Source organism: Zerene cesonia, chromosome 12, assembly GCF_012273895.1.
Source record: "Zerene cesonia ecotype Mississippi chromosome 12, Zerene_cesonia_1.1, whole genome shotgun sequence".
Classification (NCBI taxonomy): Eukaryota; Metazoa; Arthropoda; class Insecta; order Lepidoptera; family Pieridae; genus Zerene; species Zerene cesonia.
The window spans coordinates 3,305,901-3,331,299 of NC_052113.1; the positions used below are offsets into that span (position 1 = coordinate 3,305,901).

The 25,399-nt window shown below is 31.8% G+C and overlaps 6 protein-coding genes across 6 annotated transcripts in view; 3 read left to right on the forward strand and 3 right to left on the reverse strand.

Annotated features, from left to right (window-relative positions):
- LOC119830931 (NFX1-type zinc finger-containing protein 1-like) overlaps positions 1 to 25,399 on the reverse strand; it is a 45,195-nt gene that overhangs the window by 6,195 nt on the left and 13,601 nt on the right. The window lies entirely within an intron of this gene.
- On the forward strand, positions 1,858 to 2,728 carry LOC119830854 (transcription elongation factor SPT4-like). The gene is made up of 4 exons (XM_038354019.1): positions 1,858 to 2,056; positions 2,138 to 2,244; positions 2,335 to 2,390; positions 2,556 to 2,728. The coding sequence occupies exons 1-4, from the start codon at positions 1,988 to 1,990 to the stop codon at positions 2,672 to 2,674; spliced, it is 351 nt and encodes a 116-aa protein (XP_038209947.1). The 5' UTR covers positions 1,858 to 1,987; the 3' UTR covers positions 2,675 to 2,728.
- On the reverse strand, positions 3,893 to 4,597 carry LOC119830855 (TP53-regulated inhibitor of apoptosis 1-like). Its single transcript, XM_038354020.1, has 2 exons — positions 4,347 to 4,597; positions 3,893 to 4,255 (listed from the first exon to the last, which is right to left on the reverse strand). Exons 1-2 carry the CDS (start codon positions 4,491 to 4,493, stop codon positions 4,157 to 4,159), a joined length of 246 nt encoding a protein of 81 aa, XP_038209948.1. The 5' UTR covers positions 4,494 to 4,597; the 3' UTR covers positions 3,893 to 4,156.
- LOC119830849 (ESF1 homolog) lies at positions 6,025 to 10,436 on the forward strand. Its single transcript, XM_038354012.1, has 8 exons — positions 6,025 to 6,616; positions 6,700 to 6,823; positions 7,291 to 7,393; positions 7,937 to 8,057; positions 8,557 to 8,747; positions 9,068 to 9,269; positions 9,355 to 9,555; positions 9,743 to 10,436. The coding sequence occupies exons 1-8, from the start codon at positions 6,181 to 6,183 to the stop codon at positions 10,405 to 10,407; spliced, it is 2,043 nt and encodes a 680-aa protein (XP_038209940.1). The 5' UTR covers positions 6,025 to 6,180; the 3' UTR covers positions 10,408 to 10,436.
- LOC119830848 (DNA (cytosine-5)-methyltransferase PliMCI-like) lies at positions 11,033 to 18,337 on the reverse strand. Its single transcript, XM_038354011.1, has 8 exons — positions 18,069 to 18,337; positions 17,368 to 17,473; positions 16,910 to 17,279; positions 16,484 to 16,697; positions 13,409 to 16,409; positions 12,848 to 13,028; positions 11,653 to 11,834; positions 11,033 to 11,154 (listed from the first exon to the last, which is right to left on the reverse strand). Exons 1-8 carry the CDS (start codon positions 18,128 to 18,130, stop codon positions 11,083 to 11,085), a joined length of 4,188 nt encoding a protein of 1,395 aa, XP_038209939.1. The 5' UTR covers positions 18,131 to 18,337; the 3' UTR covers positions 11,033 to 11,082.
- Positions 19,847 to 23,103, forward strand: LOC119830850 (serine--tRNA ligase, mitochondrial-like). Its single transcript, XM_038354013.1, has 4 exons — positions 19,847 to 20,588; positions 20,806 to 20,993; positions 21,709 to 21,876; positions 22,783 to 23,103. Exons 1-4 carry the CDS (start codon positions 19,995 to 19,997, stop codon positions 23,096 to 23,098), a joined length of 1,266 nt encoding a protein of 421 aa, XP_038209941.1. The 5' UTR covers positions 19,847 to 19,994; the 3' UTR covers positions 23,099 to 23,103.

A 25,399-nucleotide genomic window follows, 5' to 3' on the forward strand; every position in this document is an offset into this window, starting at 1 on the left:
AACACACAGTAACAAAATATTTTGATTTTTACATGCAATTTTGCATAGGTGCCCAAAAATTATCAGTAAAAAAATTATACCAATATCATATTATATCTAATTAGTATACTGAAAGTAATAAGATATCATTATTTTTAAATGGGCAAATGATGTAGACAAACTATTTTGTATTTCAGCAAAATTTTAATTAAAGTTGTTTTCACCCCTGATTATTCTACTTCTGCAGCTGTCCGCCTTACGTCAACGGATAAGGCTCTCTGACCTATCACCCATTTCATTCACAGATTTCTTCACTTACAAATTCCCTTTATATATACTCTTACTTATCTATTCGTAATAAAAGCAATATCACGTTCTGCTCGTAAAATAGTTTATTAATTTCAATGTCAGACAAAATATTATAATGTGTATGATACACACACTAAAAATTGAAAATAATTCTATTAAATGAAGGTACAGAAACAAATAGTTTAAGCATAGAATAATAAATATAATCCAGCTTAAATTTGGGTTGATATCTCTATGTTTAAATTGAAATTAGTTTAGAAAATAAACTTCATTGTATAATACCTACCTACGAATGTTATATGATTTGTAACAAATTAACAATTTTGAACGGCATATTTTTTTCATAAATAGCTCATAATTTGAGTTTTTTTTTTATATGATACTACCTTTTAGTCCGCGGATTCGCACAAGTTAAATTCGGGGTAGTGCTAGATTTTATTATACATACCTTCCTCATGAACAACTCTATTCATTAAAAAAAACATATCAAAATCCGTTGCTTAGTTTTGAAGATTTAAGCATACATAGGGTAATAGGGGCAGAGAATGCGATATTTTATGTATACGTACGTATATCAATAGTGTTAGTATCTACTAACACCATAGAATGTATATTCCACCACAAAATTTATAATAGGTATTATATAACCAGATGAAGTAAACCGTGATAAAGTGTACAGGAGTCTCATTTCCCACCCGTAAGAGGATTTTTTAGTTGGCTAGTTGTTAGTAGGATTAGTTAGCTATTCACATTTGAGTCATTTGTGCTTTTAAATCGAAGGGTGGCTGGCTAAGCTGCCTAAGGGATACTAGTGTGTACTTTCCGTTACGCCGTTTATTTACAATTTACGTTTTGAAGACGCTGACAATCTTGTAGAATTATAGTGCGGGTACATAATATCAAATACTCTGATGTAACTAATATATATTTCGTAGGAAACTGCTTAACGAAGTAACAAAATGCTGCATACAGTTAATTCTTTCTTCAATTTTAATTCATTCAATTATATTAAGCTTCGTTAAAACCACAGATACTGCACTATATACCAGTAGATAAAATGAGGCGAAACCGCGCGGAATTTTACTCACAGCGCGGTGCGCTCTCTTTCTTGACCTCCCAAACTAAAGCGAATTCCGCGCATCATTATTTGGGTTTCTCAAAAGGAAAAAAAGTTTTGTGGGTTAACATTAGTTTGTTTATTTGTTTGAGTGCACTAATCTCAGGAACTACTGATTCGATTTGAAAAATTCCTTCAGTGTTAGACAGCCCATTTATTGAGGAAGAGGTGGACCGCTAGTCTTACATAAGAGGTGTGTGAAGAAAAAAATGGTTTCTTGAGTTGAGATTTGTTTGTAGCATATAATTTGGAGAGATTCGCACTTTGACACTTATGAAAAGATAAATTACGATATTACATATTATATACAATTTCATATTATTATATTACGTCGGTATTTGGAAATGTCGTTAAATATTGATTTCTATTTGGACTATTAAATCTTTAAAAAAAATCTATGTGGACTTGACCATAGAGAGTAGAGGTGTCGGGTATTTGACGTTTAACAAATTTACAATTTGACAGTTGACATATTGAACACAATAAATTTAACACTTTCGTTAATAATAAAGTTCACGAAAATTTTTGGATATCATCTTGTAATCGTTGTTACTTTCGTATACTAGTTATAAGTAATTAAAAATGTCATTAGAAACTGTGCCAAAAGATTTGCGGGGATTGCGTGCGTGCTTGGTCTGTTCTTTGATAAAGGTTGGTAGGGAACAAATTGTAGTACAATTCAATTAGTTTACAAATGAAATGTTACATTTCAACATTAATATCTTTGTTTAGACATTTGACCAATTTGAATATGACGGCTGCGACAACTGCGATGAATTTCTTCGCATGAAAAGCAATAAGGATAATGTTTATGACTGCACTAGTAACAATTTTGACGGGTATGCATTATTTATATAGTTGAAATACATTTAAGCATATTTCTGAACCTGTATAAGTTTTCCATTTTATTTAAATTCTATATTTTACAGAATGATAGCAGTTATGAGCCCTGAAGACAGTTGGGTGTGTAAATGGCAAAGAATAAGTAAGTTATATTGATAAAAATAAAATCGTATTGCAAAGTTTTAATAACATTATATTAAATTTAATATTTGTACAAAGCATTCTTCATATAACTAAAATTTTTTTTAAATTGAATTGAATTTAATATTCCACACTCAAACTACTACCAGGTATATGTCCATTTCAGGTAGATTTTGTAAAGGAGTTTATGCAATATCTGTATCTGGGCGCCTTCCAGCAGGTGTAATTAGAGAAATGAAAAGCCGTGGAATTGTGTATCGACCAAGAGATACAAGTCAACGTTAAATGCATTACATTATTATTAAATATTTAAATATAAGATTACTTTTTTAAATTTGTGTATTTCTGTTTCATTGTTGTCCTATTATATATATTTACTAGCTGACACAACACTAAAGCAAGTGAAGATAAAACAGCTGTAATTTTTTTTTATTGTTGATGAAAATTTTATCTCTGTTTTTCTTTCATAAGATCCTTTTACTGAGAGTAGTAAACACAACTAAAAAGTAATTAGAATAGCAGTTCAAGCGTAACACTGCTTATTATTCCATGAGAATACTGTGACCAAGGAAAATAGGTTTTACATATGTAGGGATGTGCAAATGCTCAGCGATGTGATATAAAATTGTGTTTAAGTCTAATAATAAATAAAATGTCATATACTTCCCTGCCATGTTTTGTTAGTTTATATCCAGAAATGCAAAGAAATAAATATTTAAAGACATTAAGTGATACATTTCCAATATACAATGTGCCTTTTACCTATCCATTTGTTTAACGTACAAACAAAAATTTTAGATTAATATAAAATAAATATATACTTACTAAAATACTGCAGCCCTAATCATGTAATATGAGATTTAGGTATACATCAAGTACTGTATCAGAATATCTGTGGTATACATGTATATATTATTTGTTTACAATGTTTGAAAAAAAATTGCAGACAAGTATACACATACCAAGTTTGATTCAGATTAAAATATTTTATAATTGTCATTTGACACAAACCACCTAATTACTACTATATTATCACAATTTTTTTTCAGCTCCAGTAAACTCACAATATTTCATTTTTCATTGCAGAACAATATAACCAAGGACCAGGCAATCAAGCTTGTACTGTGATATTATGCATGCACACACAACATGCTTCAATGAGACTTATAAACCTAGATATACATTTTTTCTAGTTATTGGAAAACAAGTTGTAGATTAAAAATGAAGTAATCCATATGAGCAAATTATAATGAAATGCTCAATTTCAGCTAAAGGGAAACATTTTTCATTTAATGGCACCAATTTGCGAAATTCTGTTCCTTTTTAAACTATTAACTTACTAGTATAAAGGAAATAAAAAAATATATAAAACATTCAACTAAGTATTTATTTCTAAATAAAATAAAAATTATCAACATCACAGACACTACGCTTAAATGCAATTACAATTATTATTTTCAATTAAATGGTCTCATTCAAAAGTATAAATGCATGTTTAATCCTTTTTAATAAATTAAACTAAAGCACTAAAAAGTACCAAGTAATGTAACTATGATAATTTGTACAGTAATTTGAGAACATTTACAACAATATTGCTAAAATCTAGAAGCAATTGCCATTTCATAAACTTCGATAAACAGATTTGAGTGTGTGAAGACTTTTCATTTATTTTTGAATGAAATTTGTAATTGCACGGTCAGCAAACTTAAAGTTCATTACATTCCAGCATGTTACTGGATTGAATATGCACAATAAATTACATTTTTGTCAACTACTATCTCCACCAGGCGGCTTAAACTCGTTATCGGTACCTAAAACATCTTTATCAATATCTTTAAAATCTATGTTTTGTTGCTTCATCGCCTTCTGAAATATAAAAATACAGATATACATACATAACCATTTCTACAAAATAATCAAAAATACAATATGAAAACTGAAATTGTTTATTATTTACCTTTACACATTCTTGGTACACCTTAAATATACCTGCACATACAGAGTCATCGTGATCCCCCTTAAGAAAACGCTCAGAAAACCATGAGTTGAAACAGTCATCATATTTTTTCTTTAAATCTGTACACTCTTCCCCTATGCTATTCATTATTAACCTATTTACTTTTCTGGTATATTTTTTTAGACAGAATGTATAACCTTCAATTCTCACTATCTGACGAACAGATGTAAGCACTAAGCAGTAAGATCAATTAAATCAGACATCAATTTGACACTTGGATGACATTGACAGTAAGAACGAGTTACTCTGTGTTTATTAAAACTAGCGACCTGCGACCGTCTTTGCACGGGTGCAATGTATTATTATATTATTCTTTGGGTGCAATGCACCATTAACATAGTAAAATACAATACAGAAAAACTGTGAACGTTGTATATAAAGACATACTGCCAAATATAAAGGGACCACATAGATCTATATTAAATCAACAATGTATTTAACTTATTTAATTGGATAAGAATTAATACTGTATTGGTTAAAATCGTAAGATTGATGAGAGGAATAAAGGAAAGGGCTGGGAATGCTAAGTAAAAGGATATGGGCCTCCGGTTCCTCTACTCACCAGCATGCTTTGCATGCTATTATTTCACGTCACTTTTCTGTGGGGGTGTGGTTCTTCCCCAGTGCGAGCTGGCCCAATACGTGCCGAAGCGTGCTGGACTCTCACAGTATAAATGTAATTGTGAAATATCCATAAGAGATAGACATATACCATCGCGAAATTTTCTGTAGGCCTTTCAATGTGTACTAATAAGTAGTACATTATTTTGATAAATCTCGTAGGATTCAGCCTGTGTTTGCAATGTAAGCGGAAAAACATTGATAATAATTAATGACATCACATTAAAAACCTATACATATAAACCTTTCTCCCTGAATCACTCTATCTATTAAAAAAAAACACATCAAAATCCGTTGCTTAGATTTAAAGATTTAAGCATACAAAGGGACATTGGGAAAAAGATAGCGACTGTGTTATATACTATGTAGTGATACAAACTGTCGTTTGAGAGTTTCCACCATTTATCACTCATAGTCGAATTGATAGTGGGGATATGTGAAATATGAATGTGCAAATTGCCTTCACACATTTATCTTAGTATTATTTAGAGTAGCGGTAAGTGTCCGTCAAAATGCATTAAATTAGGGTGGCGCCACATAAGTATCACGCCAAATATTATTAGGGAAGGTAGTGAAATAAACAAGGAAAGAAAAAACTTCCGCTTAGTTATAGCGCGCTTTTTTAAATTCTCACAAAGTAGAAAGAAGCTTATGATGATATTTTGTGTATCAATTTTTAAGGTGTACGCAGTACATATTAAAAAAATGGACGAATAAGAAGGAATAATCATATGCTATACAAAATAAATAAGTGAATGAAAATAATTAATGTGTGCCGTGCAATATAACTAGGTACTAAAGAGTAGCACAGTATTGTGGGACGGGGTAGCGTATTGGTACTACCATAGATATACGTCCTTTGTCTATGGGGTCTATAAGAGGCATGAGTACTACCACAGTTATCGTAATACTATATACCTACTTTCTTGGCGCGCACTCTCGCTCCCACAGAATAAGTAATATACTATGTACGTGTTCCAAATACTATGCGTCAAAATTTTGACATTGACATTATAAGCGTAAACTTCTAGGTTATATCATATGGTCAATGGTATTTAAAGCTAATTTTGTGACTGTAAATTTCGATATAACAAAAAATTTAGTGGATAAATAAGGAATATATTTTCATACTAAGATATTATAAGTGTAAACAATGGGAGATATTTTGAAAGATAGCAGATTTGCTAAGTATCTCAATGACCCCAAATATCGGCAAATACCAAAACATGAAAGAAAGGTTAAGATAGACAAAAGATTCCAGTCTATGTTCAGCGATGAAAAATTCAAAGTTAAATATACAGTTGATAAACGTGGAAGACCCATCAACGAAACTTCCACCGAAAATTTAAGAAAATATTACGACTTGGAGGAATCTGATGAAAGTTCTGAAAGTGATTTGGAAAACAATGATAAAAAACTTAATGAAGATTATGAAGTTATACCGGGGCAGTTTGTGAGGCGATTAACCAGTAACGATGAGGTAGAAAAGCCATCAAGTTTTAAAAATGACAAGTTAACTCGTGGAAGTTTAGAGAAAAAAATAAAGAACAGACTGCTTGATTTAGACATTGATTATGCACGCGGTGAAGGTAAAATATCATTAGAAAATATGATATTGCGTTAGTTTGAAATGTTAGAAATATTAAAAAATATAATATATATATTTTTTTAGGTATTTTACTATCTGATAGTTCAAGTGATGAAGAGAGTAGTGCGCCTGAAGAAGAAAGTGATCTTGAACATGAGTGGGGAGAGTTAGATGCAGATGCTGATAAAACAGATGAGTCGACTAGAAGGTACACAATTTATTAATTATCTGTGATTTGCAGATTTCCATGTAAAATTTGTGCATTCAGTATTTAGAGTATTATTCTATATTATGAGTAATAAAATTCTTGCAAATTGCTTAATTTTTAACAGTTAGTTTTCATTAACATGTACCATAAAATTGTTTGCAGCACATATTTTTATATTTATAAAAAACAAAACAAATAATTTTATAGCACACAGTCAGGCAAAGTAAACAGACTTTTTATAATCTTTTCTCTGTGTAATTTTTTTTTTTTTGTGAAGACAGAAACACTTGTTCGAATAGCACATTTATCATTATGAAATGCAAATAAAAATTTATTTTAAATTATTTTACAAGTATTGCTTACATTGCTATATTGCTTTTTTCATCTTATTCAAACAATCATAAGTAATAGACATAAGATTTAAAAATAATAATATTTTATTTAAATATGATTATTGATTTTTACAGAATAGCAATTTGTAATATGGACTGGGATAATATAAAAGCATCAGATCTCATGGTGCTTTTAAGCTCATTCCTTCCTACAGGTGGAATTATACACAATGTCACAGTAAGTTTTTATATATGTATCACCTTACAAACAAATAGCAGTTCAAACAAGTTCAAAAGTGTAAACAATGGGTTTTTGTCAGCTGTTGGCAGGATTTTTCATAGTTGTATATTTTACTTCAGTGTCATAATTGATGTACAAGGGGGCATTTATATTATTATTGATACTTATTGAATTTAAATTTATTTTCATACATATTGAATTAATCAATAATATTCCAATATTGCAAGTCCAACTTAATGCTAATTAATATTGTATAAAAAATGCTATAATAAAATAATTTTCGAAAAGCATTGTTTCATTTGGTGTCTTTACTGACATACCCAAATGATGGAGGTTCTCACCTTTAATGTTTAATCTTATGGTCATTGTTACTTGACAAGTCCGTGGGTTTTTAAAATGATTAACATTTTTTTTTTTTTGTGTTTGATAGGAAACTGCTTACCTTCCTGCTCAGAATTGTTCATAGCTTTTTGTTTATAAAATATTTATTTTCCCACTTATTGTATGTTTGTTACCATGCAATACAAAAATTTATTTTAGATATATCCATCTGATTATGGACTAAAGAGAATGCAAGAAGAAGAGGTCCGTGGTCCTATTGAGTTAACAGAAGAAAAAAGACAATATGATGGTTCCAATGATGATGGTGGCAATGAGGAAGGTTGGTTTTTTCTGAAATGCTTTTTGCTGTCTTACTGAAATATCACATGATAATATCATAACTTTTAAAAAATATGAAAGAACCGCAATGATAATGATGAGGTGTAAGTTATACCTATACCTTTCACACAAAATTTATATTTTTTAAATTTAACCTGTCACTAAAGTGCTTGATTGGAAAGATTACAAGTACTGTAATTGCATTCAATATTTATTTTGATGTAACTGAACTAAACTGCTTTGTTTGGTATTGTAAGACTGTTTTATTGGAAATTGGCATTTAACATTATTTCTCAATTTGTTATTGCTGTTTTTTATTATTATCTATTATCTGTATTCTGTTTAACATAAATAAGTTGTAATAAGCCCATAATTTAGAACCTGGTATACAAGTCATACATACTGGTATACATACATTCAGCATACACCAATAAGAATATTGTCAAATTATTAATATTAAAAAAATCCGAAAAGCTTCACATTTATATTTAATATTCAAGGTTCTTCATATCATATGGAAAAATTACGTCGTTATCAATTAAATAGGCTCAAATATTACTATGCTGTTGTGGAATGTGATTCCATCACAACAGCTGATAAATTGTACAGTGAATGTGATGGTATTGAATATGAAAGCAGTGCTACACGACTAGATATGAGATTCATCCCTGATGATGTAACATTTGATCAGGTAATATTGTGCATTGATGGCTAATTATTATTCACATTATTTATACAATATCAAAGGAATTGTTATTGAAGATGTATTAGGTGTAACCAAAGCATATTTAGCTGTTCATTCTATAGCCTAGCCGCTTAATGAAACAGCACCATTCATAAAAAAACTAGACTGTTCGTTTAGTTTAGTTAGACTATGCAGTTATTTGTCGTTTATCATCAAGTTATGTTACAATCATATTGCAGACATATCTCTTTTTTTACAATTATATATTGACAACCAATTAATTATTATAAACATAAGATTATGTTACGATATATTATAATTTTTAGGAACCTCGTGAAGTTTGCACTAAATTACCTGATTTGACGAAATATAAACCCAGGCTCTTCACAACAACAGCATTGCAGCAAGCTAAGGTTGACTTGACTTGGGATGCAACCAACCCTAATAGGACTGAAACTATCAAAAGTGCACTGGATGGTAAAATCGATGATCTGGATCTCAAAGAATACCTAGCTTCTAGCAGTGAAGGTATCATTAAGTATATACATAGTTTTATTTAGCTAATATATTGTGTACTTTAACTTGATTTATTTAATGAGAATAATTCTTACAGATGAAAATCCTGAAGTACATGAAGTTGATTCACAACCAGATAGTGGAAATGAAGATCCATTACAAAAATATAAAATGCTCCTAGAGGACATAGAAAAAAAAGAACAGAAAAAGCAGAACAAAGATATGGAAATGGAAATAACCTGGGGCTTGGGAGTCAAAGACAAAGCTGAACAGCTTGTGAAAAAGAAACTTTCTGAAGGTAAATAATAGAATTAATTTTAATTGATATAATATTTGTGTTAAGTTATGTGATTTATATTTGTTTGTTTCTTTTTTTTAAAGACTGAGTGAGACAATATTATTAATACAATTTTGCTTGAATAGTGCTTATAGTACATAAATATTAAACTTCGCTATTTACTTATTAAATACGTTGACTATTACAGAAAATAAAAACTTAACTCCATTCGAAAAACTGCTGCAAAAGCGGAAGGAAAAGAAAAAACAGCGTAAATTAAAACAACAAAATCCTGAGAACCTCGGCAGTGAATCTGATGGCGACTCTTCAGATGACGTTCCATCTGATGTGGATATGAACGATCCATATTTTGCAGAAGAATTTAATAAACCCGAATTTAAAAATAAAAAGTTAAAGAAGAAAATGTCAAAAGAAAAGGAAGATGTAGATTCTGAGGAGGAGCGAAATAAAGCTGAATTAGAATTATTGCTAGACGAAGACGACGGCAAGCAACACTTTAGTCTTAAAAAGATACAAGAAGCAGAGAACACATCTAAGAAATCCAAGCGTAGGAAAAAACTGAAAGAGAAAATGAAGGAGCAAAAAGAAGCAGTAGCAGACTTCGAAATGAACTTAAACGATCAAAGATTTTCAGCTGTGTATGACTCACACCTTTTCAATATAGACCCCACTGATCCTAATTTCAAGAAAACAAAAAATATGGAAAAACTTATAGAGGAAAAGTTAAAACGAAGACCAGCAGAAACACCGACAACGGCATCGGAACCTAAAAAGTCTAAGGAAGATATCGAATTAAATTTGTTAGTGAAAAATATTAAACGAAAAACGAAAGGCGTTGTAAAAAATAAATAAAATTACGTAATTTGTTAAATACATTTTTTTCTATCCTCAATTTTTTTCACCACAAAGGAGTCAATAAATAACAAAAATTACTTTAACAATAATTTTAAAAAAGAAAAAAAAAAACATTGCTGGGCTTGGTGTACCTCATATGCATCCTATTATGTTACGTTATTTGAGATAAGATAAACAGAAAATACCTTTTCGTTACTGTACAGATGTTTGAGTTTATACATCTACATTCTATGTTAATATCATAAAATGAAAAGATTTGTATTTTTGTATGTAACAAATAAACACAACTATTGAACTGTTTTCACTATAATAGTAAGCTGTATTTAAGAAATAAAAAAATCTAGGTCTGATGTTGAACAACAATATATATATTGTGGGAGTCGAGCACGCTTCGGCACGAATTGGACCGGGGAAGTACCACACCCCCACAGAAAACTGGTGTGAAATAGTGGCATGCCACTGTGTTTCGTACGGTGAGTGGGGGAGCCGGTGGCCTATTTCCTTTTCCTCAACCGTTCCAGTACATTCCTTCTTTCCTGTCATGAATCAGTTCCTTTTCCCTTACCCACTAAAAGCGGGCAGCGCATTCCATCATTTCATTATTATAATAAAATGCCATCATTTGTTCACATGATTTATTACCAAATAATAATAACATGTATTGATTGAATATCATGATACTAAAGCCTTTTTTATTTCTCTACCTAGTGCTGCTCCAAGAGGGGGAGGAACTGCATTACCCACCTAAAATAAAAAATTGTTATACTTTACTTTCCCACATATCACACAAACAAAGTTAAATTTAAACATCTATAAAGTACTTAAATTTAAAAATCATGATAATCGTCTTCACTCTATACCAAAGGTATTACTTTGCAGTTGTCGCAAAATAATTGATAAAATCAATTTACGACTACTAGCATCGGAGCAATAATAAAACCTTATAAAATCAAAAAACAAAGTCTAGCTTCAAATACATGGGGCCGTTCAACTAGCGCCGATCTTGGCGAATCGCATTCTGACCATCCCTTTCCAACACAAATCTAATTAATAATAAATATAGTTCAAAAAATTGAAACACACGCATTAATTATAGAATCAGCTAAATTGTCACTTGCCCTTATACAGGATATACATAGGAAACAATTATTGCTGGCGATCAGATTTAAAAGCATTCTGAAACATGTAGGTGAAGCTAGAAAAACCGTGTTAGGATAAAACCCAGTCTGCATGCTTGCTCACCTGTCTATGCTTGTCCTGCACGGAGCCGGCGAACAGGTACGTGTCGCGGAAGCCCTGCGAGCGCGCGCACTCGCGCACCGACACCACGCGGCTCTGCGCCGGGTGCAGCACGCGGCCCTGCTTGCCCATCGGCTCGGGGTCCGTCACCGTCGTGCTGAAGTACCCGTCCCAGGATATGCGACCTGTCCCAGTACATGTGTCCGTGTTTATTAGGGGGATATTACACTATCATTTATCTCGGATGGTCCACGAGTCAATTTTATTGGATAACTGGCTGTACCTGCGACTTCGTTCGCGTTTGTCAATAAATACTTAAGAGTGACTTTCACCCCTCCCCCCTCAGATATTGTATCGATTTGCGGGATGAAAAGTAAATAAGATCCTTTCTCGGAGTATGTGCCATACCAAGTTTCATCAAGTATAGAAGATGTAATAAAGAGATATGATTCATTTTGTCAATAAATTAAATTGTCAAGTTAAATGGATCAAACATATGATGACTTATATGATCCAAAGATATATGACAGTGTAATAACTCCTTTAGCAAAAACTAAACACTTTCGCATTGTCACAAAAGGGATTCTTATCTTTGATGACATAATGGAGCGATTTTATTATACGACTAGCTTTCAGTATTCGACTTCACTCACGATTTGTACGTGGAATTACATTTTTAAGACTAGTTGCGAGCATTCGTTCATTATTTATTTCAGCTAAAAACTATTCTATATTACTATTAAATATTTAAACACTTCTAATTCATTTTTAAACAATGAGATGTTTACATACGATATGGTGGATAAAAAAATAAGTGAATATGTAATTAAACAACATATTCGCTTATTTTTTTTATCCACCGACTACAAAATTATATTATTCAATTAAAATATACCTCAAAAGAGCCTAATATTGGTCAACCACAATCACCTTATGAACTTTTGAAATAAACAAGACGGACACACCAACAAACAGACATACAGAAAAAAATTACTAACCACTATTTTGGTGTCTATGAACGTCCATACTGCATAGCAATTAATCATTTGGAAAACTACTTAACATACTGAGAAATAATGAATAATCGTTTGAGAAATGTTTTGCTCGCAAAGAATTTCGCACGTGTAGGCGGGCACGGTTTAATGTGGGAGTCGAGCACACTTCGGCTTAAAAAAAAAAAAAAACCAAGCGAGCGCACCATAGAGACCGGCCCAGTTGTTGTGCCGGTTGGCGGTGTGCGGCAGGCACCAGGGGATGAGCGTGTGCTCCTGCTTGTCCTGCGCGCCGCACGCGCCGCCCGCCGCGCACGCGCACACACCACGCCGCGCGCCCGTCGACGAGCGCCCGTTCTTCGCGTCCTCGTAGCGGTACTGCAGCACCTGCCCGATATATCCATTTATTACTCTAACTGGCTTTTGGTGGCGGACTCGCGATTCGGATATTATTAACATATAAACCTTCCTCTTGAATCCCTCTATCTATTGAAAAAACCAAATCAAATAAATTGTCTGAGTCCTCCCATACGAGTGTACGTAAAGTTATTATTTAATTCCAGGATAATGAGATAAACTCATGCGATTATTGTAATGTCATCAATCCTTGATAAATGAACAAAAAATTATGAGGTCCTTCTATTTAAGTTGTATGAAAATAAATCTAATAGGAACTGTGATATTAACGTTTATCTATAGCAACCTGTGTATTCAATTATTTTTCCTGTTGTAAAATTATTCAAATATTACTATTAACACAAACTTACCTTACACTTAGTTCCATCTGACAATGTCACAGAAATATTGGGAAGATCTCGCCAATCAGAGCCAGGAGTTGTTGGTATTCTAGCAATACGAGCTTGTATAAGAGGGGCCATGTTTTTGCATATATGATCTCTCAATTTTGCGTTTTCATCATTACTTCTCACTAAACGTTGGAAATAACTCTCAGGCATTGATCCATAATCTATTTCGATTTTATTCGCACCATTGCATATTTGAGGTAGATCACTCATAGCGTCTTGTATAGTGCAAGTGCGTCTTGGTGCCGACTCGTCCCATTGCATGTTTGTTGCGAATCGTTTTCCATCTATCGTGGTCGTTAAAGAGCAAGCCCGACGGCTGAACACGTGTGTCGGTTCAGGGTAAAGAGGGAGCTTACAGCCGGGTGCCGCAGCCAATATGATGAGCCTTCTTCTTGTTTGAGGCACTCCATAGTTTCCAGCCTGAAGGATTCCAAACGTGCACTGATACCCCATGTCCAATAGAGCTCTCAATGTTAACTTCAAAACCATTCCCTTTTTAAACGCCACAAAGTTTCTGACATTTTCTAAGATGAAATATTTAGGCCTATAAAAATCGCAGTACGAGAGATACGAGGCAACTAACGAGTTTTTGAAGTTTGAATACTCGCGGGAATTAAATCTATTCATGCCTGAAAACCCTTGGCAGGGAGGGCCTCCACACAGCAGCTCGACTTCACCTTGCATGGGGAGCCTCAGGCCGCTGGAACTATGTGTTGCACCCGACATGGCATCTTTGAGCAGAGCATTACAGTCTTCGTTGAAAACAATGCAGTTTTTGTTATTTAATGAGTATGCATGTGCTGCGGCTTCAACATTTTCTATTGCCCATTTACATTCAGCTACACCAGACATATGCAAGCCTTCCGACAAGCCACCACAACCAGCAAACACATCCAAAGTACGAAGAGGTTTGACCTTCACTTCATTTACTTTAGAAATTTGTTCAATGGGTTTACTTGACTTTCCTTTACCTTTTCCTTTATCTTTCCCCTTATCTGTACGGCCGATATTCCTCGCATAATGCGGTAAATCTTTGATTTCATTTGATTTCTTGTCATATGACATTCGAAAGTAAAAGCGGTTTGGATCTTGTTCCAACCAGCTATATATTGTATCAGACTGGGGTATATTCTCAATATAAACTAAATGGCATGGTCCAACTACAGAAGAAAATGGTACCTCCGTAATTTCTTCACTCCAATAAACAACATTTAGATCTTCATGTTGTGGAAATCTATTGCAAGTATTTTCAGGCCTATACATAATATTAACTCTTATGTAAATATCTTGTGGTACAATAAGAGGCCCTTCACCAGCAGCTGTTACAGCTACTATATGCCCAATACAAAATGGGTCACTAGTGTCCACATTAGATCCACGTAAATTGTTATCACTCTTTCTGTAGTATTCAGGATAAATATCTTCATCCACTTTATCAAGTTTCATCCTTGTTGTACTATTGATATTAAGATTGTTTCGAAGTTTAAATGTGCCCGGCTTAAGGAACACACCATTTCCTTTTTTATATTCAACATCTTGCCATTTAACGGTAGTCCATTCAGATCTATTATCTTCTTTCACAAATTCCGACTTTTCTACAAGCTTGCCACTTACTTTTGGGATATCTTTAGCATCTTTTTTCGTCTTACGTTCACAAGATGGACAGTATCTGTGTTTTCTTAACTCATTTGGACAAGGTGGATCAGGAGGTAAGTCTTCAAAGCGAGATGTGAATCTTTCATAAAATTTCTTATAGAAATATGTTTTTCCATCATCTTCAAAGAACTCTTGTTCTACCTCTTTTCCGCCAAGTTTGAACCAGTCGTCTGGAGTTTCTTTTCTGTTTACTGAAGCTTTTCTGAGAATAGAAGATAATGGTGCTCCATGACAGCATCGATCAGCTAAGAATACTTCTCTCGGATCTCCTACTTCCCCTAACACAGTATCTGATGATCTAATAAAAACTTCAGCATGGAAATATCCAGATTTAGGGTTTATTATTTCTTTCCACATGTAAATAACCCTTGAAACCAAAGCAGGTATATTTGCCTGTGATGTTTCAACCATTACAAAATCTCCAATTTTTAACTCAGCACCATCAATTTCAACCTGTTCATAATATATTTTTGTAGCATCAGCTTTAACTGGCTCACCAATCCATTTAATATTCCTATTGTTTGAACCAGTTAATTTTACTGGCAAAGCATCCTCAATTTTGTTGAATTTATTTTTTTCTACATTCTGTTGGTATTCATCATCATCTTCAGGATCGGAATCCTCAGCCTGCTGTACGGCCATATTGGGGCAAAGTCTTCTGACACAGGCCTTCTTAGTCCTTCCATGACCCCCAAACTTAAGCATAGCTCTGCAGGCATTGCACTCCCCACAATCAGGTAGTTGACAAGCCTCACACACACCGCATCTCTTTCTTCTTAATACCAGTTCATGATTAGTTTTATCTAGCTGATTCATAAAAAAACTTTCAAATGTTTTCTGCACTAAAGGTGTAGTGGTAGCTTTAGTCCAAGCTTTTTTATCAACTTTCTTATAATCAATTTTAGCTCGTATTTTGCGTTTACCAAACTTTATACCCATAAGTTTTATCAATTCTCTGATACATGGGAGTGTTATAAGAGGATCACTGTCTTCCTCTGATTCTAAGCTTACAACTTGATCGCAGACAAACTGAGCATGTTTGTGAAGCATGTCTTCAGACATTGACTTGTCATTGAGGTCTGGTATTTTAGATTCTCGAACTACTTCTAATAGATCTTCATATGTTGGTTGCAGATAGTGATATTCTTCCAAATATTCTACTACCACTTTACTCAACCAGATTTTCTCATACAGATTATCCATTAAAGGTGTATAGTCCGCACTAGGTTTTAATAAATTATATTCCCCAAACTCAGTGGAAAGTGTTATACAATTTCGACTGCCTCCATCAAATCCATGAATATACCTGTAAAATTATTAAGGCTTGATTAATTCACTAACTGAAAAATGGCACACGAATGAACAAAAAATATGATATACCATTCAATGATAGGGCCAACATCTTTAACTGGTATACATTCTTCATCTATATCAGGGCAATCAGAACATATTGATTTCAAATAACCAGACATAAAAATCCTGACATCACTCTCAACAAGGCCACCATCGATTGGGACTAAGTGTCCTTGTTGGTCAAATATTGCAAATCCTGTTATGTTTGTTTGTGGCCGTTCCATTATATCACCTTCATCACCTGCAACATGGTTCATAATAGGTTATGTATTAACAGATATTATAATAATAACTTTTTTATGTACTTTGCATTGTTTTTATATGTAGTTTATAATTCTGTTCTGGCATTCACATATAATTCTCATGCTATGTAAGTTTCAATAATGAACTGAATACAGTAAAATGCTGTTTCAAAAAACAAATCTTTAATTCCACCTCATTTCTAGGATTTACCTGTAACCAAGAGTAATTTTTCATTTGTTAATGCAATAAATTCTTCCATAGCATCTTGTGGGTGTCCTTGATAATAAATAATGTCTGAATTATTGAGAAACTGTCCACAAATGAGGCATTTCTCAGTATCTAGATTTGTATTAATCATAGTATCTTCAGGTATTTTCGATTCTTTTTTTTTGTCATTTAATTCATTAACATTTTGATTTTCATCCATTTTTTTGTGTGTAGTAGTGTCAATATCATTATTTACAAATTCTAAAAGGTGACTTTCTTCATCATTTTTAGTTTCACTTGATATGCCATTATCTATTTCATTTGTTGCTTGTTTTATTGCATTAATAAATTGTTTCTCTTGTTTCATCTTTTTCTACAAATAAAAATTTAAAATGCATAAATTACAAAAAATAGTAATTACTACATCATATGTTATTTAGTTATTAATTATTAATAATTACCACATCATTCATTGTATCACATTGTGTGTCTGGGCTTCGTGATCGTTTTTTAATAAAAATATCTGTTAACTTTTTTTGAGTTTTTTCACTTAATTTATTTTTTAGCCTAAAAAAACAAATACTTTTAATACATTTTTTTATTAGTTTCATAAATGTACTGCCTCCTCTTGGATAACATTCACATAACTTACACAAACATACCAATGCATCAAAGCTAAGGCTAGAAAATTTATATATAACTAGCTGCACCCGGCAAACGCTGTTCTGCCTTACTCTTATCATTTAGGGGTGTGAAAAATAGATGTTAGCCGATTCTCAGACCTACCCAATATGCTTACCAAATTTCAGAGGAATCGGTCAAGCCATTTCGGAGGAGTATAGAGACTAACATTGTGACACGAGAATTTTATATATAAGATTACAAAAATGTGATTTGATTAATTTTATTCTGTCTTGAATTGGCTTGATCAATTGTTACGACATTTTTAGAACTGCATAACGATAAATGTTCTTGCAAAACAGTTGAGTGTTATGTGTTATGGAGAGATAGTCTCTAGCCTCCTATCTCCAGACACAGAGACAATATAATCAAATCACTCCGTTTCGATATGAAGGAAAGTCAAACAATCCCACTTTCTAATTTTTTAATAAGGATAGAAATTATTATTTTTAAAAAATGGCAGAACATGCTTTTCTCTTACCGACTTTCATTGAATACTTTGCTTTTATTATAATCGTCATGTTCTTCGGTGGATGCAGGCATATTTATATAGCGTATAAATTGCTATAAGTATTCTAATTATTGATACTATACAAGATACTAAATCAATAATCATTTAATTTGTTGTAAACACCACAGATTAAGAACTAGTTACTATGTGTTTACACTAAACGATAAATTCAGCTGAAAAGGCGCGAAAAAGTTGACATACTTTTGGACATTTGTTGTCATGTTTGCAGTTGGCATTCGCTTTAGTTACCATAGATGATATGAATTGAAACTTTAGCATTTACATTTATTTATCTTATGTATCATCACTAAAATATTACAAATTGCATGTTTTGGCACAAATTGGGCCAGCTCGCACCAGTAATGTACGACACCTCCACAGAATAGGGAATATGCATAATGCATGTAATTCGAATAAGAGTCACATATTTTTTTTTTTAAACCTAATTACGTCTTAATCAAGCTGCCGTAAATACTTTTCGATTTAATTTCAATTTCAAGGAGGAATAAATTTTCAAAAAGGACAAATGTCTGGGAAATTCAATGTATATGTACTATGATGTCATAACCGGTCATTTCTAAGCACGTACAAGAGTATGAGATAGATATAGGCAGCGTCGGTGTTACCAGTGTAGACGTTTATATCAAAATTTAACGAGTAACCAATGTATACAGAACAAATTTCTAACAGGAAAAATACACCATTTAACTAACTTCATTTTTTTTTTTTGAAAATTAAGGAACGTAGTAAAAAACTTAATGTGATAAAAACAGTCCTACATGATAAAGAGTATATTGTTTGATGAAGAGGCAAAATTATTTAGAAGAACTCTAGGAAGAATAGATTTTTTTTTCCACTAACTACTAACTCGTGTTATATGTAATATTGAACTTTCTATGTAAGTATTAAAAGTAGTACCGCTATAATATGTGTGTTGTAGCTTATGCCAACATATTGTTATTACATTATAATAACAGCATAAAGAAAAAATAAGAAAACAAAATAAATGGATAGGTATAAAATTGATTTAAAAAAAATCCTACAGCACGCAACATATACAAATAAAAGAATTCATACATAGTTTGCGCAAAAAATGTATATTCGGAATAAAAATATATGTGGACCCACTTTAATGTGATAATACATAATATCCATTTGTTACTTCAGAGTAATATTCAGATATTACTACTATACATATTACTCAAAATTTTTGTCGTCTTGGAAATTTAATCGTATTTAGCGAGTTATTATCGTTAATTAAGAAGTAATGCGCTTATGTGTAATAAGTTCACTTAATTGTTTCCAAATTTATTAGAATATTTGGAAAAATTTTGGTCTATTTATAAAAGTCGCATTAATAATATATAATGTTGGTGATCGCATTAAGATATTTAGAACTATATTGTTTAAATACTCACACTAGACTTATTTAAATAGCCCAATATTTTTCAGGGACAATTTTTTTTATATTTAAGGATATGCAATAATTAGGAATTGAGTTTGTGTTATCAGTGGTTACAAATAGTATTTTGTTTTTGAATAAACGCTGTTACAAGATTTGTTAATATGATTTAAACGATCTCGAATCCATTTGTAGATAATTTCTGAAATGTACACTATCGAACTTCGTACCTAAGCAGAGGTGTGTTGATAATTCACTTAATCGCAAAGAGTAGTATAATATTACCCCGTAATATTATACTACTCATTGCGATCTAATGACTGGGGAGTGGTAGTAACTAGTTCTTTATCTGCGGAGTGGTCGTTTGACAACTGATAACTGACAGATATAATTATTCTAAAAACATGATCTAACTGTTGTACTTATTCTTAAAATCTGTGTTTAAAAATATATGAGGATGTACATTTAATTATTCAAACTATATATATAAAAAAATGCTAACGCTATATTACAGCAGATTTTATGTTAACTTCGGCAGGCGATTTTTGTCAACTTGCTATCCTGAAATAGAAACAGAATACTATTGTAATCATAAAAATTATCCTGAAATTAAACAAAATATTAATCAAAGAAAGGGAATAGGTAGGATTGATTATGTACTACAATTGTACGATACTTTAAAAACAACATCCACCAGCTCAAATTCTTATGAAGATGTACAAAAAAAATTTTACGAAGAATTGACGCTTTTGCCAAATCGGACTCATCCTCTAGTTCAGCAATATGGGGAAAATCCAGTCACTGTCACTACCTTAAATGGAAAAAAGGATTTTGGTTCACACAAACCATTGGAATTTAGTGATATTACCGAATTTTTGAACTTAATGAGAACTGACCGGCTTGGTTACACTTGTGATAATAAAAGTTATTACTACTTTAGTGAATTAGCTGAATATGAAGAAGCCTTAATTAAATACACCGTATCTTCATTATTGAATAAGGGTTTCAAATTAGTTTCTGTACCTGATATATTACCTAGTGCGATAATAACAAGCTGTGGTATGACTGTAAATAGTGACAGAACTCAGGTATAACATTGGAAAGAAAATATTTTATTATAACTGATTTTTAACATTGATATTTTTTATACAACCTTCTTGAAAAGTATGTGCTGAAACCTTAGACATACTTTTTTGAGTAAACAGTAATTAAAATGACAGACATAGATCGTTGCTGAATGGTTAAGTGATGTATAATTTATATTACAGGAAAAACATTAATAACAAATTTTTAATTATTTTTCAGATCTATTCTTTGGATCCAATGCTCCATGGACCTGACTTATATCTCTCAGGCACAGCGGAAATGTCTCTTGCCGGGCTTTTTAGAAACACTATCCATTCATCAGACAGATTGCCACTAAAGCTGGCTGCAGTTAGTAGATGTTACAGAGCTGAAACCTCAAATGTTTTAGATGAAAGAGGGACTTACAGGTTTGTCTTATTTTTACATTACAATGTGGAAGAATTGTCTATCAAAAATATTTTGAGTGATAGAAATGATTTTATGATCATTTTCCAAATACTAAGAATCCTTTTTATGTGTGTCTGTCTCAAGTGTATTATTATTATCATCAGACCCTATATGTTCCTACTAACAACAACACAAGTTTCCTATGAGGGGTCACCACACTAACCAAGTGAAGGTTGTCGGATGTCATATGTAGCTGAACTTTTGTTTCTTCAATTTTGTTTCAATTTGTTGGTTTTCTCACAATGTTTTGCTTTGAGCGTTAGTGATGTGATAATGTGCAGATATAAGATTATAATTAGATTAATTGTCATTAATTTAGGTATCAAGTTATTATTTGTTTCTTCCACATAGAATTGAGGTCTTTATACATAGCGTAATTGTTTTATATTAAGGTAAACATTTTTATCCTCGTAAAAAGCTAAGTTAAATACTTATTTTTTCTTGGCTTTCTGGACAAATGCATTAGGCCTGTCAGTTACTTTATTATTTATTGAATATAATCTGCTCTTCTACAGTGATATTATATACAGGACACATTTGAATTTTGGAATGTAATAAATATTCTCAAAAATTACTGTAATTATCAATTTAAAAATCTTTAACAATTAGAAAATTACATCTTTCCCTAGTAACATTACTTATTTTTTACCAAATAATGAAAGTTTCAAATTTCAGAGTTCATCAATTTACAAAAGTTGAAATGTTTGTTGTTTCACATCCAAATATGTCTGATCAAATGTTGGAATATATTAGAGAAACTCAAGAGGAATTATTTGCACCATTAGGCATACACATGAGAGTGTTGGATATGCCACCACATGAATTGGGGGCACCAGCTTACAGGTAATATATGCCTACTACTCTTGCATTACATATTACAATGAAAATGCCAGAAAATGAGGACCATTAGATAAAATTTATGGTGTGCAACTACTGCATTTAAACAATGTAATATTTTGTATGTGAGTTTTGTGCACTTATAATGTTTACACAATAAAGCATTTATGTTATAAACTATAACTCCTCACATTGTAAAAGGAAATTTGATATGAAAGCTAAGCAAGAAAAACATTGCAATACATATATACATTAACATTGCTGATCTGGCTAACATTGCCCTTAGAACTCCCTAATTGCTTATGTAATATAAACAAAATAGTCCTAGAAATAGCATGCGCATAATGAACACTCTACCACATAAGAATAACATGCATATAATTTAACATTGATGACAGTAGATGCAAGTAAAGTAGGTATTTTATTTATTAACTAGCTGGTGCTCGCAACTTCGTTCTCGTACACTCCGTATGTGAAGAATGAAAGAGGATTTCCATTAAATTAGGTTTGACTTAATCTGACTGAAGTTACTTATCTCATATAAATTGAATACAGCAACATAAACTTGACTATGAAAAAAACAGCTGAAGATTAGTGTTTACAAACCCATTTTTTGGATTCATGCTCTGTTACTGTTTATAAACCCTCTTCAATTATCATTTTTTAACTTTGTTCAAAACAGATTTTTACTGTCTTATTATATGTATAGATGTAAGCACTATACTTAAAAATATTTAGATATGTTGAAATTACAAAAACAATTATTTTTCATTAAGAAAAATAGTGCAATTAAAAAAAAAATTAGTCCAGAGAAAAATTAACCACCCTCTTTTCTTTAGGTAGGGCACAGATACAAATATTTTTCTGTAAATGTTGTTAATTTAAATATTATAGTAAATGTTATTCTTGTAGAAAATATGACATTGAAGCTTGGATGCCAGGCAGAAACAATTATGGAGAAATATCGAGCTGCAGTAATTGTACAGACTATCAATCCAGGAGACTTAACATTAAATTCAATGATGGAAAAATTGATAATTATGTTCATACATTAAATGGTACAGCCTGTGCAATTCCACGGATGTTAATTTCTCTAATGGAAACTCACCAACATGCTAAGGGAAAAATAGAAATTCCAAAAATCTTACAACCATATATGAACAACAAAGAAAACATTAGTAAAAACATGGTGGTGCCAAAATTAAAACTTTTAAAAATAAAACATTAAATGAAGACTGTTTTTCATTTCATTCTTAAATATCGCCAAGATGAGCCAAGCGAAGTTCAAAGGCACTACCTACCTTTTCTCAAAGTGTTTCAATGCTCATAGATTTGGTTTCCGATGTACCAGACAGTCAGGATATAATGTCAATAACAGACTAATAAACTATACAGTCTCAATTTTGGCTTTTTTTTTAAATAGCTCTAATACTTTTGATTACACCAAACCTGATTCAATGACACACTGATGATCATTAAAGTGATTGGCAGTAGCCAGCCAGGAAGTATCCTGAAGTGCTAGAAAGCGGAAATTTAGTGTGTAATCTAAATTTAGTATACAACCAACAAAAAAAAATCATATTCTTCACACTTCAGAAACTAAATATTCACATCACCTCCACGGCGGTAGTGAAATGGCGAAGCTTTACATTTTTACCTAGAAACTTGGCTCTACATGAGATTGAGATCTGATATTTTTTTCACAGGAAATACCTTATGTGGTAGTCTTGTCAACATTTGACATAAAACATGCCAAGCACTTTAATATTACTATGATACAAATATTACTTCTCTCTATGGCACATCCTCTGAAGTTCTGACAACTCCGGCAGCCGGTAGGAGTATTATTCGTGTTCCGAAATAGAACACCAATGTAGACGTTTTACATCTTATTTTAATTGTAACCAATTTATACCGATACATTTCTTAGGAAAAAAAAGTGCTCCATAGAATTAAATTGATATTTTTGTAAAATTATGAAAATAATAAAAAATAAAATGTGATAAAAACAGTCATAAATTACAAGAATCATCCTGAGATTTTAGACTAAAAGGTCTTTGAAATTAAATTTTAATGTATTTAGGACATAAAAGGCAAATTCTCCAAGTTTTATAGAAAAACTAATTTTTGAAAAAAGAAAAAAAACTAATTTGGCAATTTGAATTTTTCACATTAATTTTGAGGTAACTTGATAAAGTGTAAAAAGATAAATGTAAATCTTTTGATTACCTACAGCTTTGCCAAATAATAATGTTGTCATTAATGTAGTTTTTCGGGAAATCGAGAAAACCGGTTTTATGAGATCAGTAGTATCAGGTACCTCAGATAGACCGTAAATTATTTTTCCCCTCATTTTGATGTGAAACATCTATAGCCGCACGTAAAACCGATTTCTGGCGTGGCGACGCATGCCGTGGCGACGCATCGCCACGCTATACTATGGTGTATAATATATATATACATGAAAATAATGACGGTGTTTCACATCTGCCAGGCGTCCCGTGACGGCTCACATTTTTTTGTTTTATGCTCTTCCTTTTCCAATTAAGTTTATTCTACTATAATATTTTATATTATTAAGTATCATTTTCAAAACATTTTTTAGCTACTTAATAAATTATTAATATCTATTCTTGGGAAACGGAATATAACAAATGTTTCGGGAATTCCCCGCTATACCATGGTTGCCCTCGATTGGCTGTCAAAGAAATTTGATATTTAAGTAAATACCCGACCATAGATATGAAAATGTGACCATATGTAACTTATGTTGTTATCCACATTTATTGGGTATTTTTATTCAAATTGGTACTTTTATTTCTAGATATAAATCGTACGTTTCTTGAAATTAAATTGCTTTATTTGCTTGAGTTTTATACAACATATTTAAAAAATATGTGTTAATAAGTACTTATTATTTTAGGATAAAATAATTATTTATAAAAGGAATAACCTAATTATAAAAAGTTGGTTCGTACAATTTTAAATATATTTTTGGCCTCTAACTTTTTATTTGAATGTTTGGACTATTTTCCTTCTTCATAAAGACCGACGGGGATTCGAGAAAATTGTTAAATATAAGCTTGCAACTCATCAGTCGGAGATCCTATTTATTTAATTCGCTTGTCAAATTATCTTCATTTGACTTGTGGAAACGTTAAGCTCTTTACTTATGATCTTGGTTTTATATAAAAATTATATACTTTTCTATGCTGTTCGAACGTGTGTGGTTTCTGCAGAAAAAATATCACAATATTTTTACTTTTACGGATTTGTTCATTGAGTGTGAGTATTTATAAATAATTTGGTATTTTATCAGTAATATTATAATTAATATTTTGTTTTTGTATATGATATGTTTGTTGCTAAAGATTTCTCAAAAATACTACAATACATTATTTCAAAAATTCTTTTACCATCAGAAATGTACATATTCATTGAATATTTTATATTACACATATATACATGTGCTTTGTATATACCTCGGTTCAAGCCGGGGCGAGCAATAGTTAGTATATATATAAATTGT

What these genes read in the sequence shown, in the direction of transcription:
- LOC119830854 (XM_038354019.1), top strand. Translation starts at nt 1,988, where the DNA reads ATGTCATTAGAAACTGTGCCAAAAGATTTGCGGGGATTGCGTGCGTGC. An exon ending in ACTAGTAACAATTTTGACGG is followed by an intron (nt 2,245 to 2,334) that starts GTATGCATTATT and finishes TATATTTTACAG; the next exon opens with AATGATAGCAGTTATGAGCC. An exon ending in GTGTAAATGGCAAAGAATAA is followed by an intron (nt 2,391 to 2,555) that starts GTAAGTTATATT and finishes TGTCCATTTCAG; the next exon opens with GTAGATTTTGTAAAGGAGTT.
- LOC119830855 (XM_038354020.1), bottom strand. Translation starts at nt 4,493, where the DNA reads ATGAATAGCATAGGGGAAGAGTGTACAGATTTAAAGAAAAAATATGAT. An exon ending in TGTACCAAGAATGTGTAAAG is followed by an intron (nt 4,256 to 4,346) that starts GTAAATAATAAA and finishes TTTATATTTCAG; the next exon opens with AAGGCGATGAAGCAACAAAA.
- LOC119830849 (XM_038354012.1), top strand. Translation starts at nt 6,181, where the DNA reads ATGGGAGATATTTTGAAAGATAGCAGATTTGCTAAGTATCTCAATGAC. An exon ending in ACAGATGAGTCGACTAGAAG is followed by an intron (nt 6,824 to 7,290) that starts GTACACAATTTA and finishes TGATTTTTACAG; the next exon opens with AATAGCAATTTGTAATATGG. An exon ending in CCTAGCTTCTAGCAGTGAAG is followed by an intron (nt 9,270 to 9,354) that starts GTATCATTAAGT and finishes TAATTCTTACAG; the next exon opens with ATGAAAATCCTGAAGTACAT.
- LOC119830848 (XM_038354011.1), bottom strand. Translation starts at nt 18,130, where the DNA reads ATGCCTGCATCCACCGAAGAACATGACGATTATAATAAAAGCAAAGTA. An exon ending in GTTGGCCCTATCATTGAATG is followed by an intron (nt 16,410 to 16,483) that starts GTATATCATATT and finishes ATAATTTTACAG; the next exon opens with GTATATTCATGGATTTGATG. An exon ending in TGCAGGACAAGCATAGACAG is followed by an intron (nt 11,155 to 11,652) that starts GTGAGCAAGCAT and finishes TTTTTATTTTAG; the next exon opens with GTGGGTAATGCAGTTCCTCC.
- LOC119830850 (XM_038354013.1), top strand. Translation starts at nt 19,995, where the DNA reads ATGCTAACGCTATATTACAGCAGATTTTATGTTAACTTCGGCAGGCGA. An exon ending in GATGAAAGAGGGACTTACAG is followed by an intron (nt 20,994 to 21,708) that starts GTTTGTCTTATT and finishes TTCAAATTTCAG; the next exon opens with AGTTCATCAATTTACAAAAG. An exon ending in TTGGGGGCACCAGCTTACAG is followed by an intron (nt 21,877 to 22,782) that starts GTAATATATGCC and finishes TTATTCTTGTAG; the next exon opens with AAAATATGACATTGAAGCTT.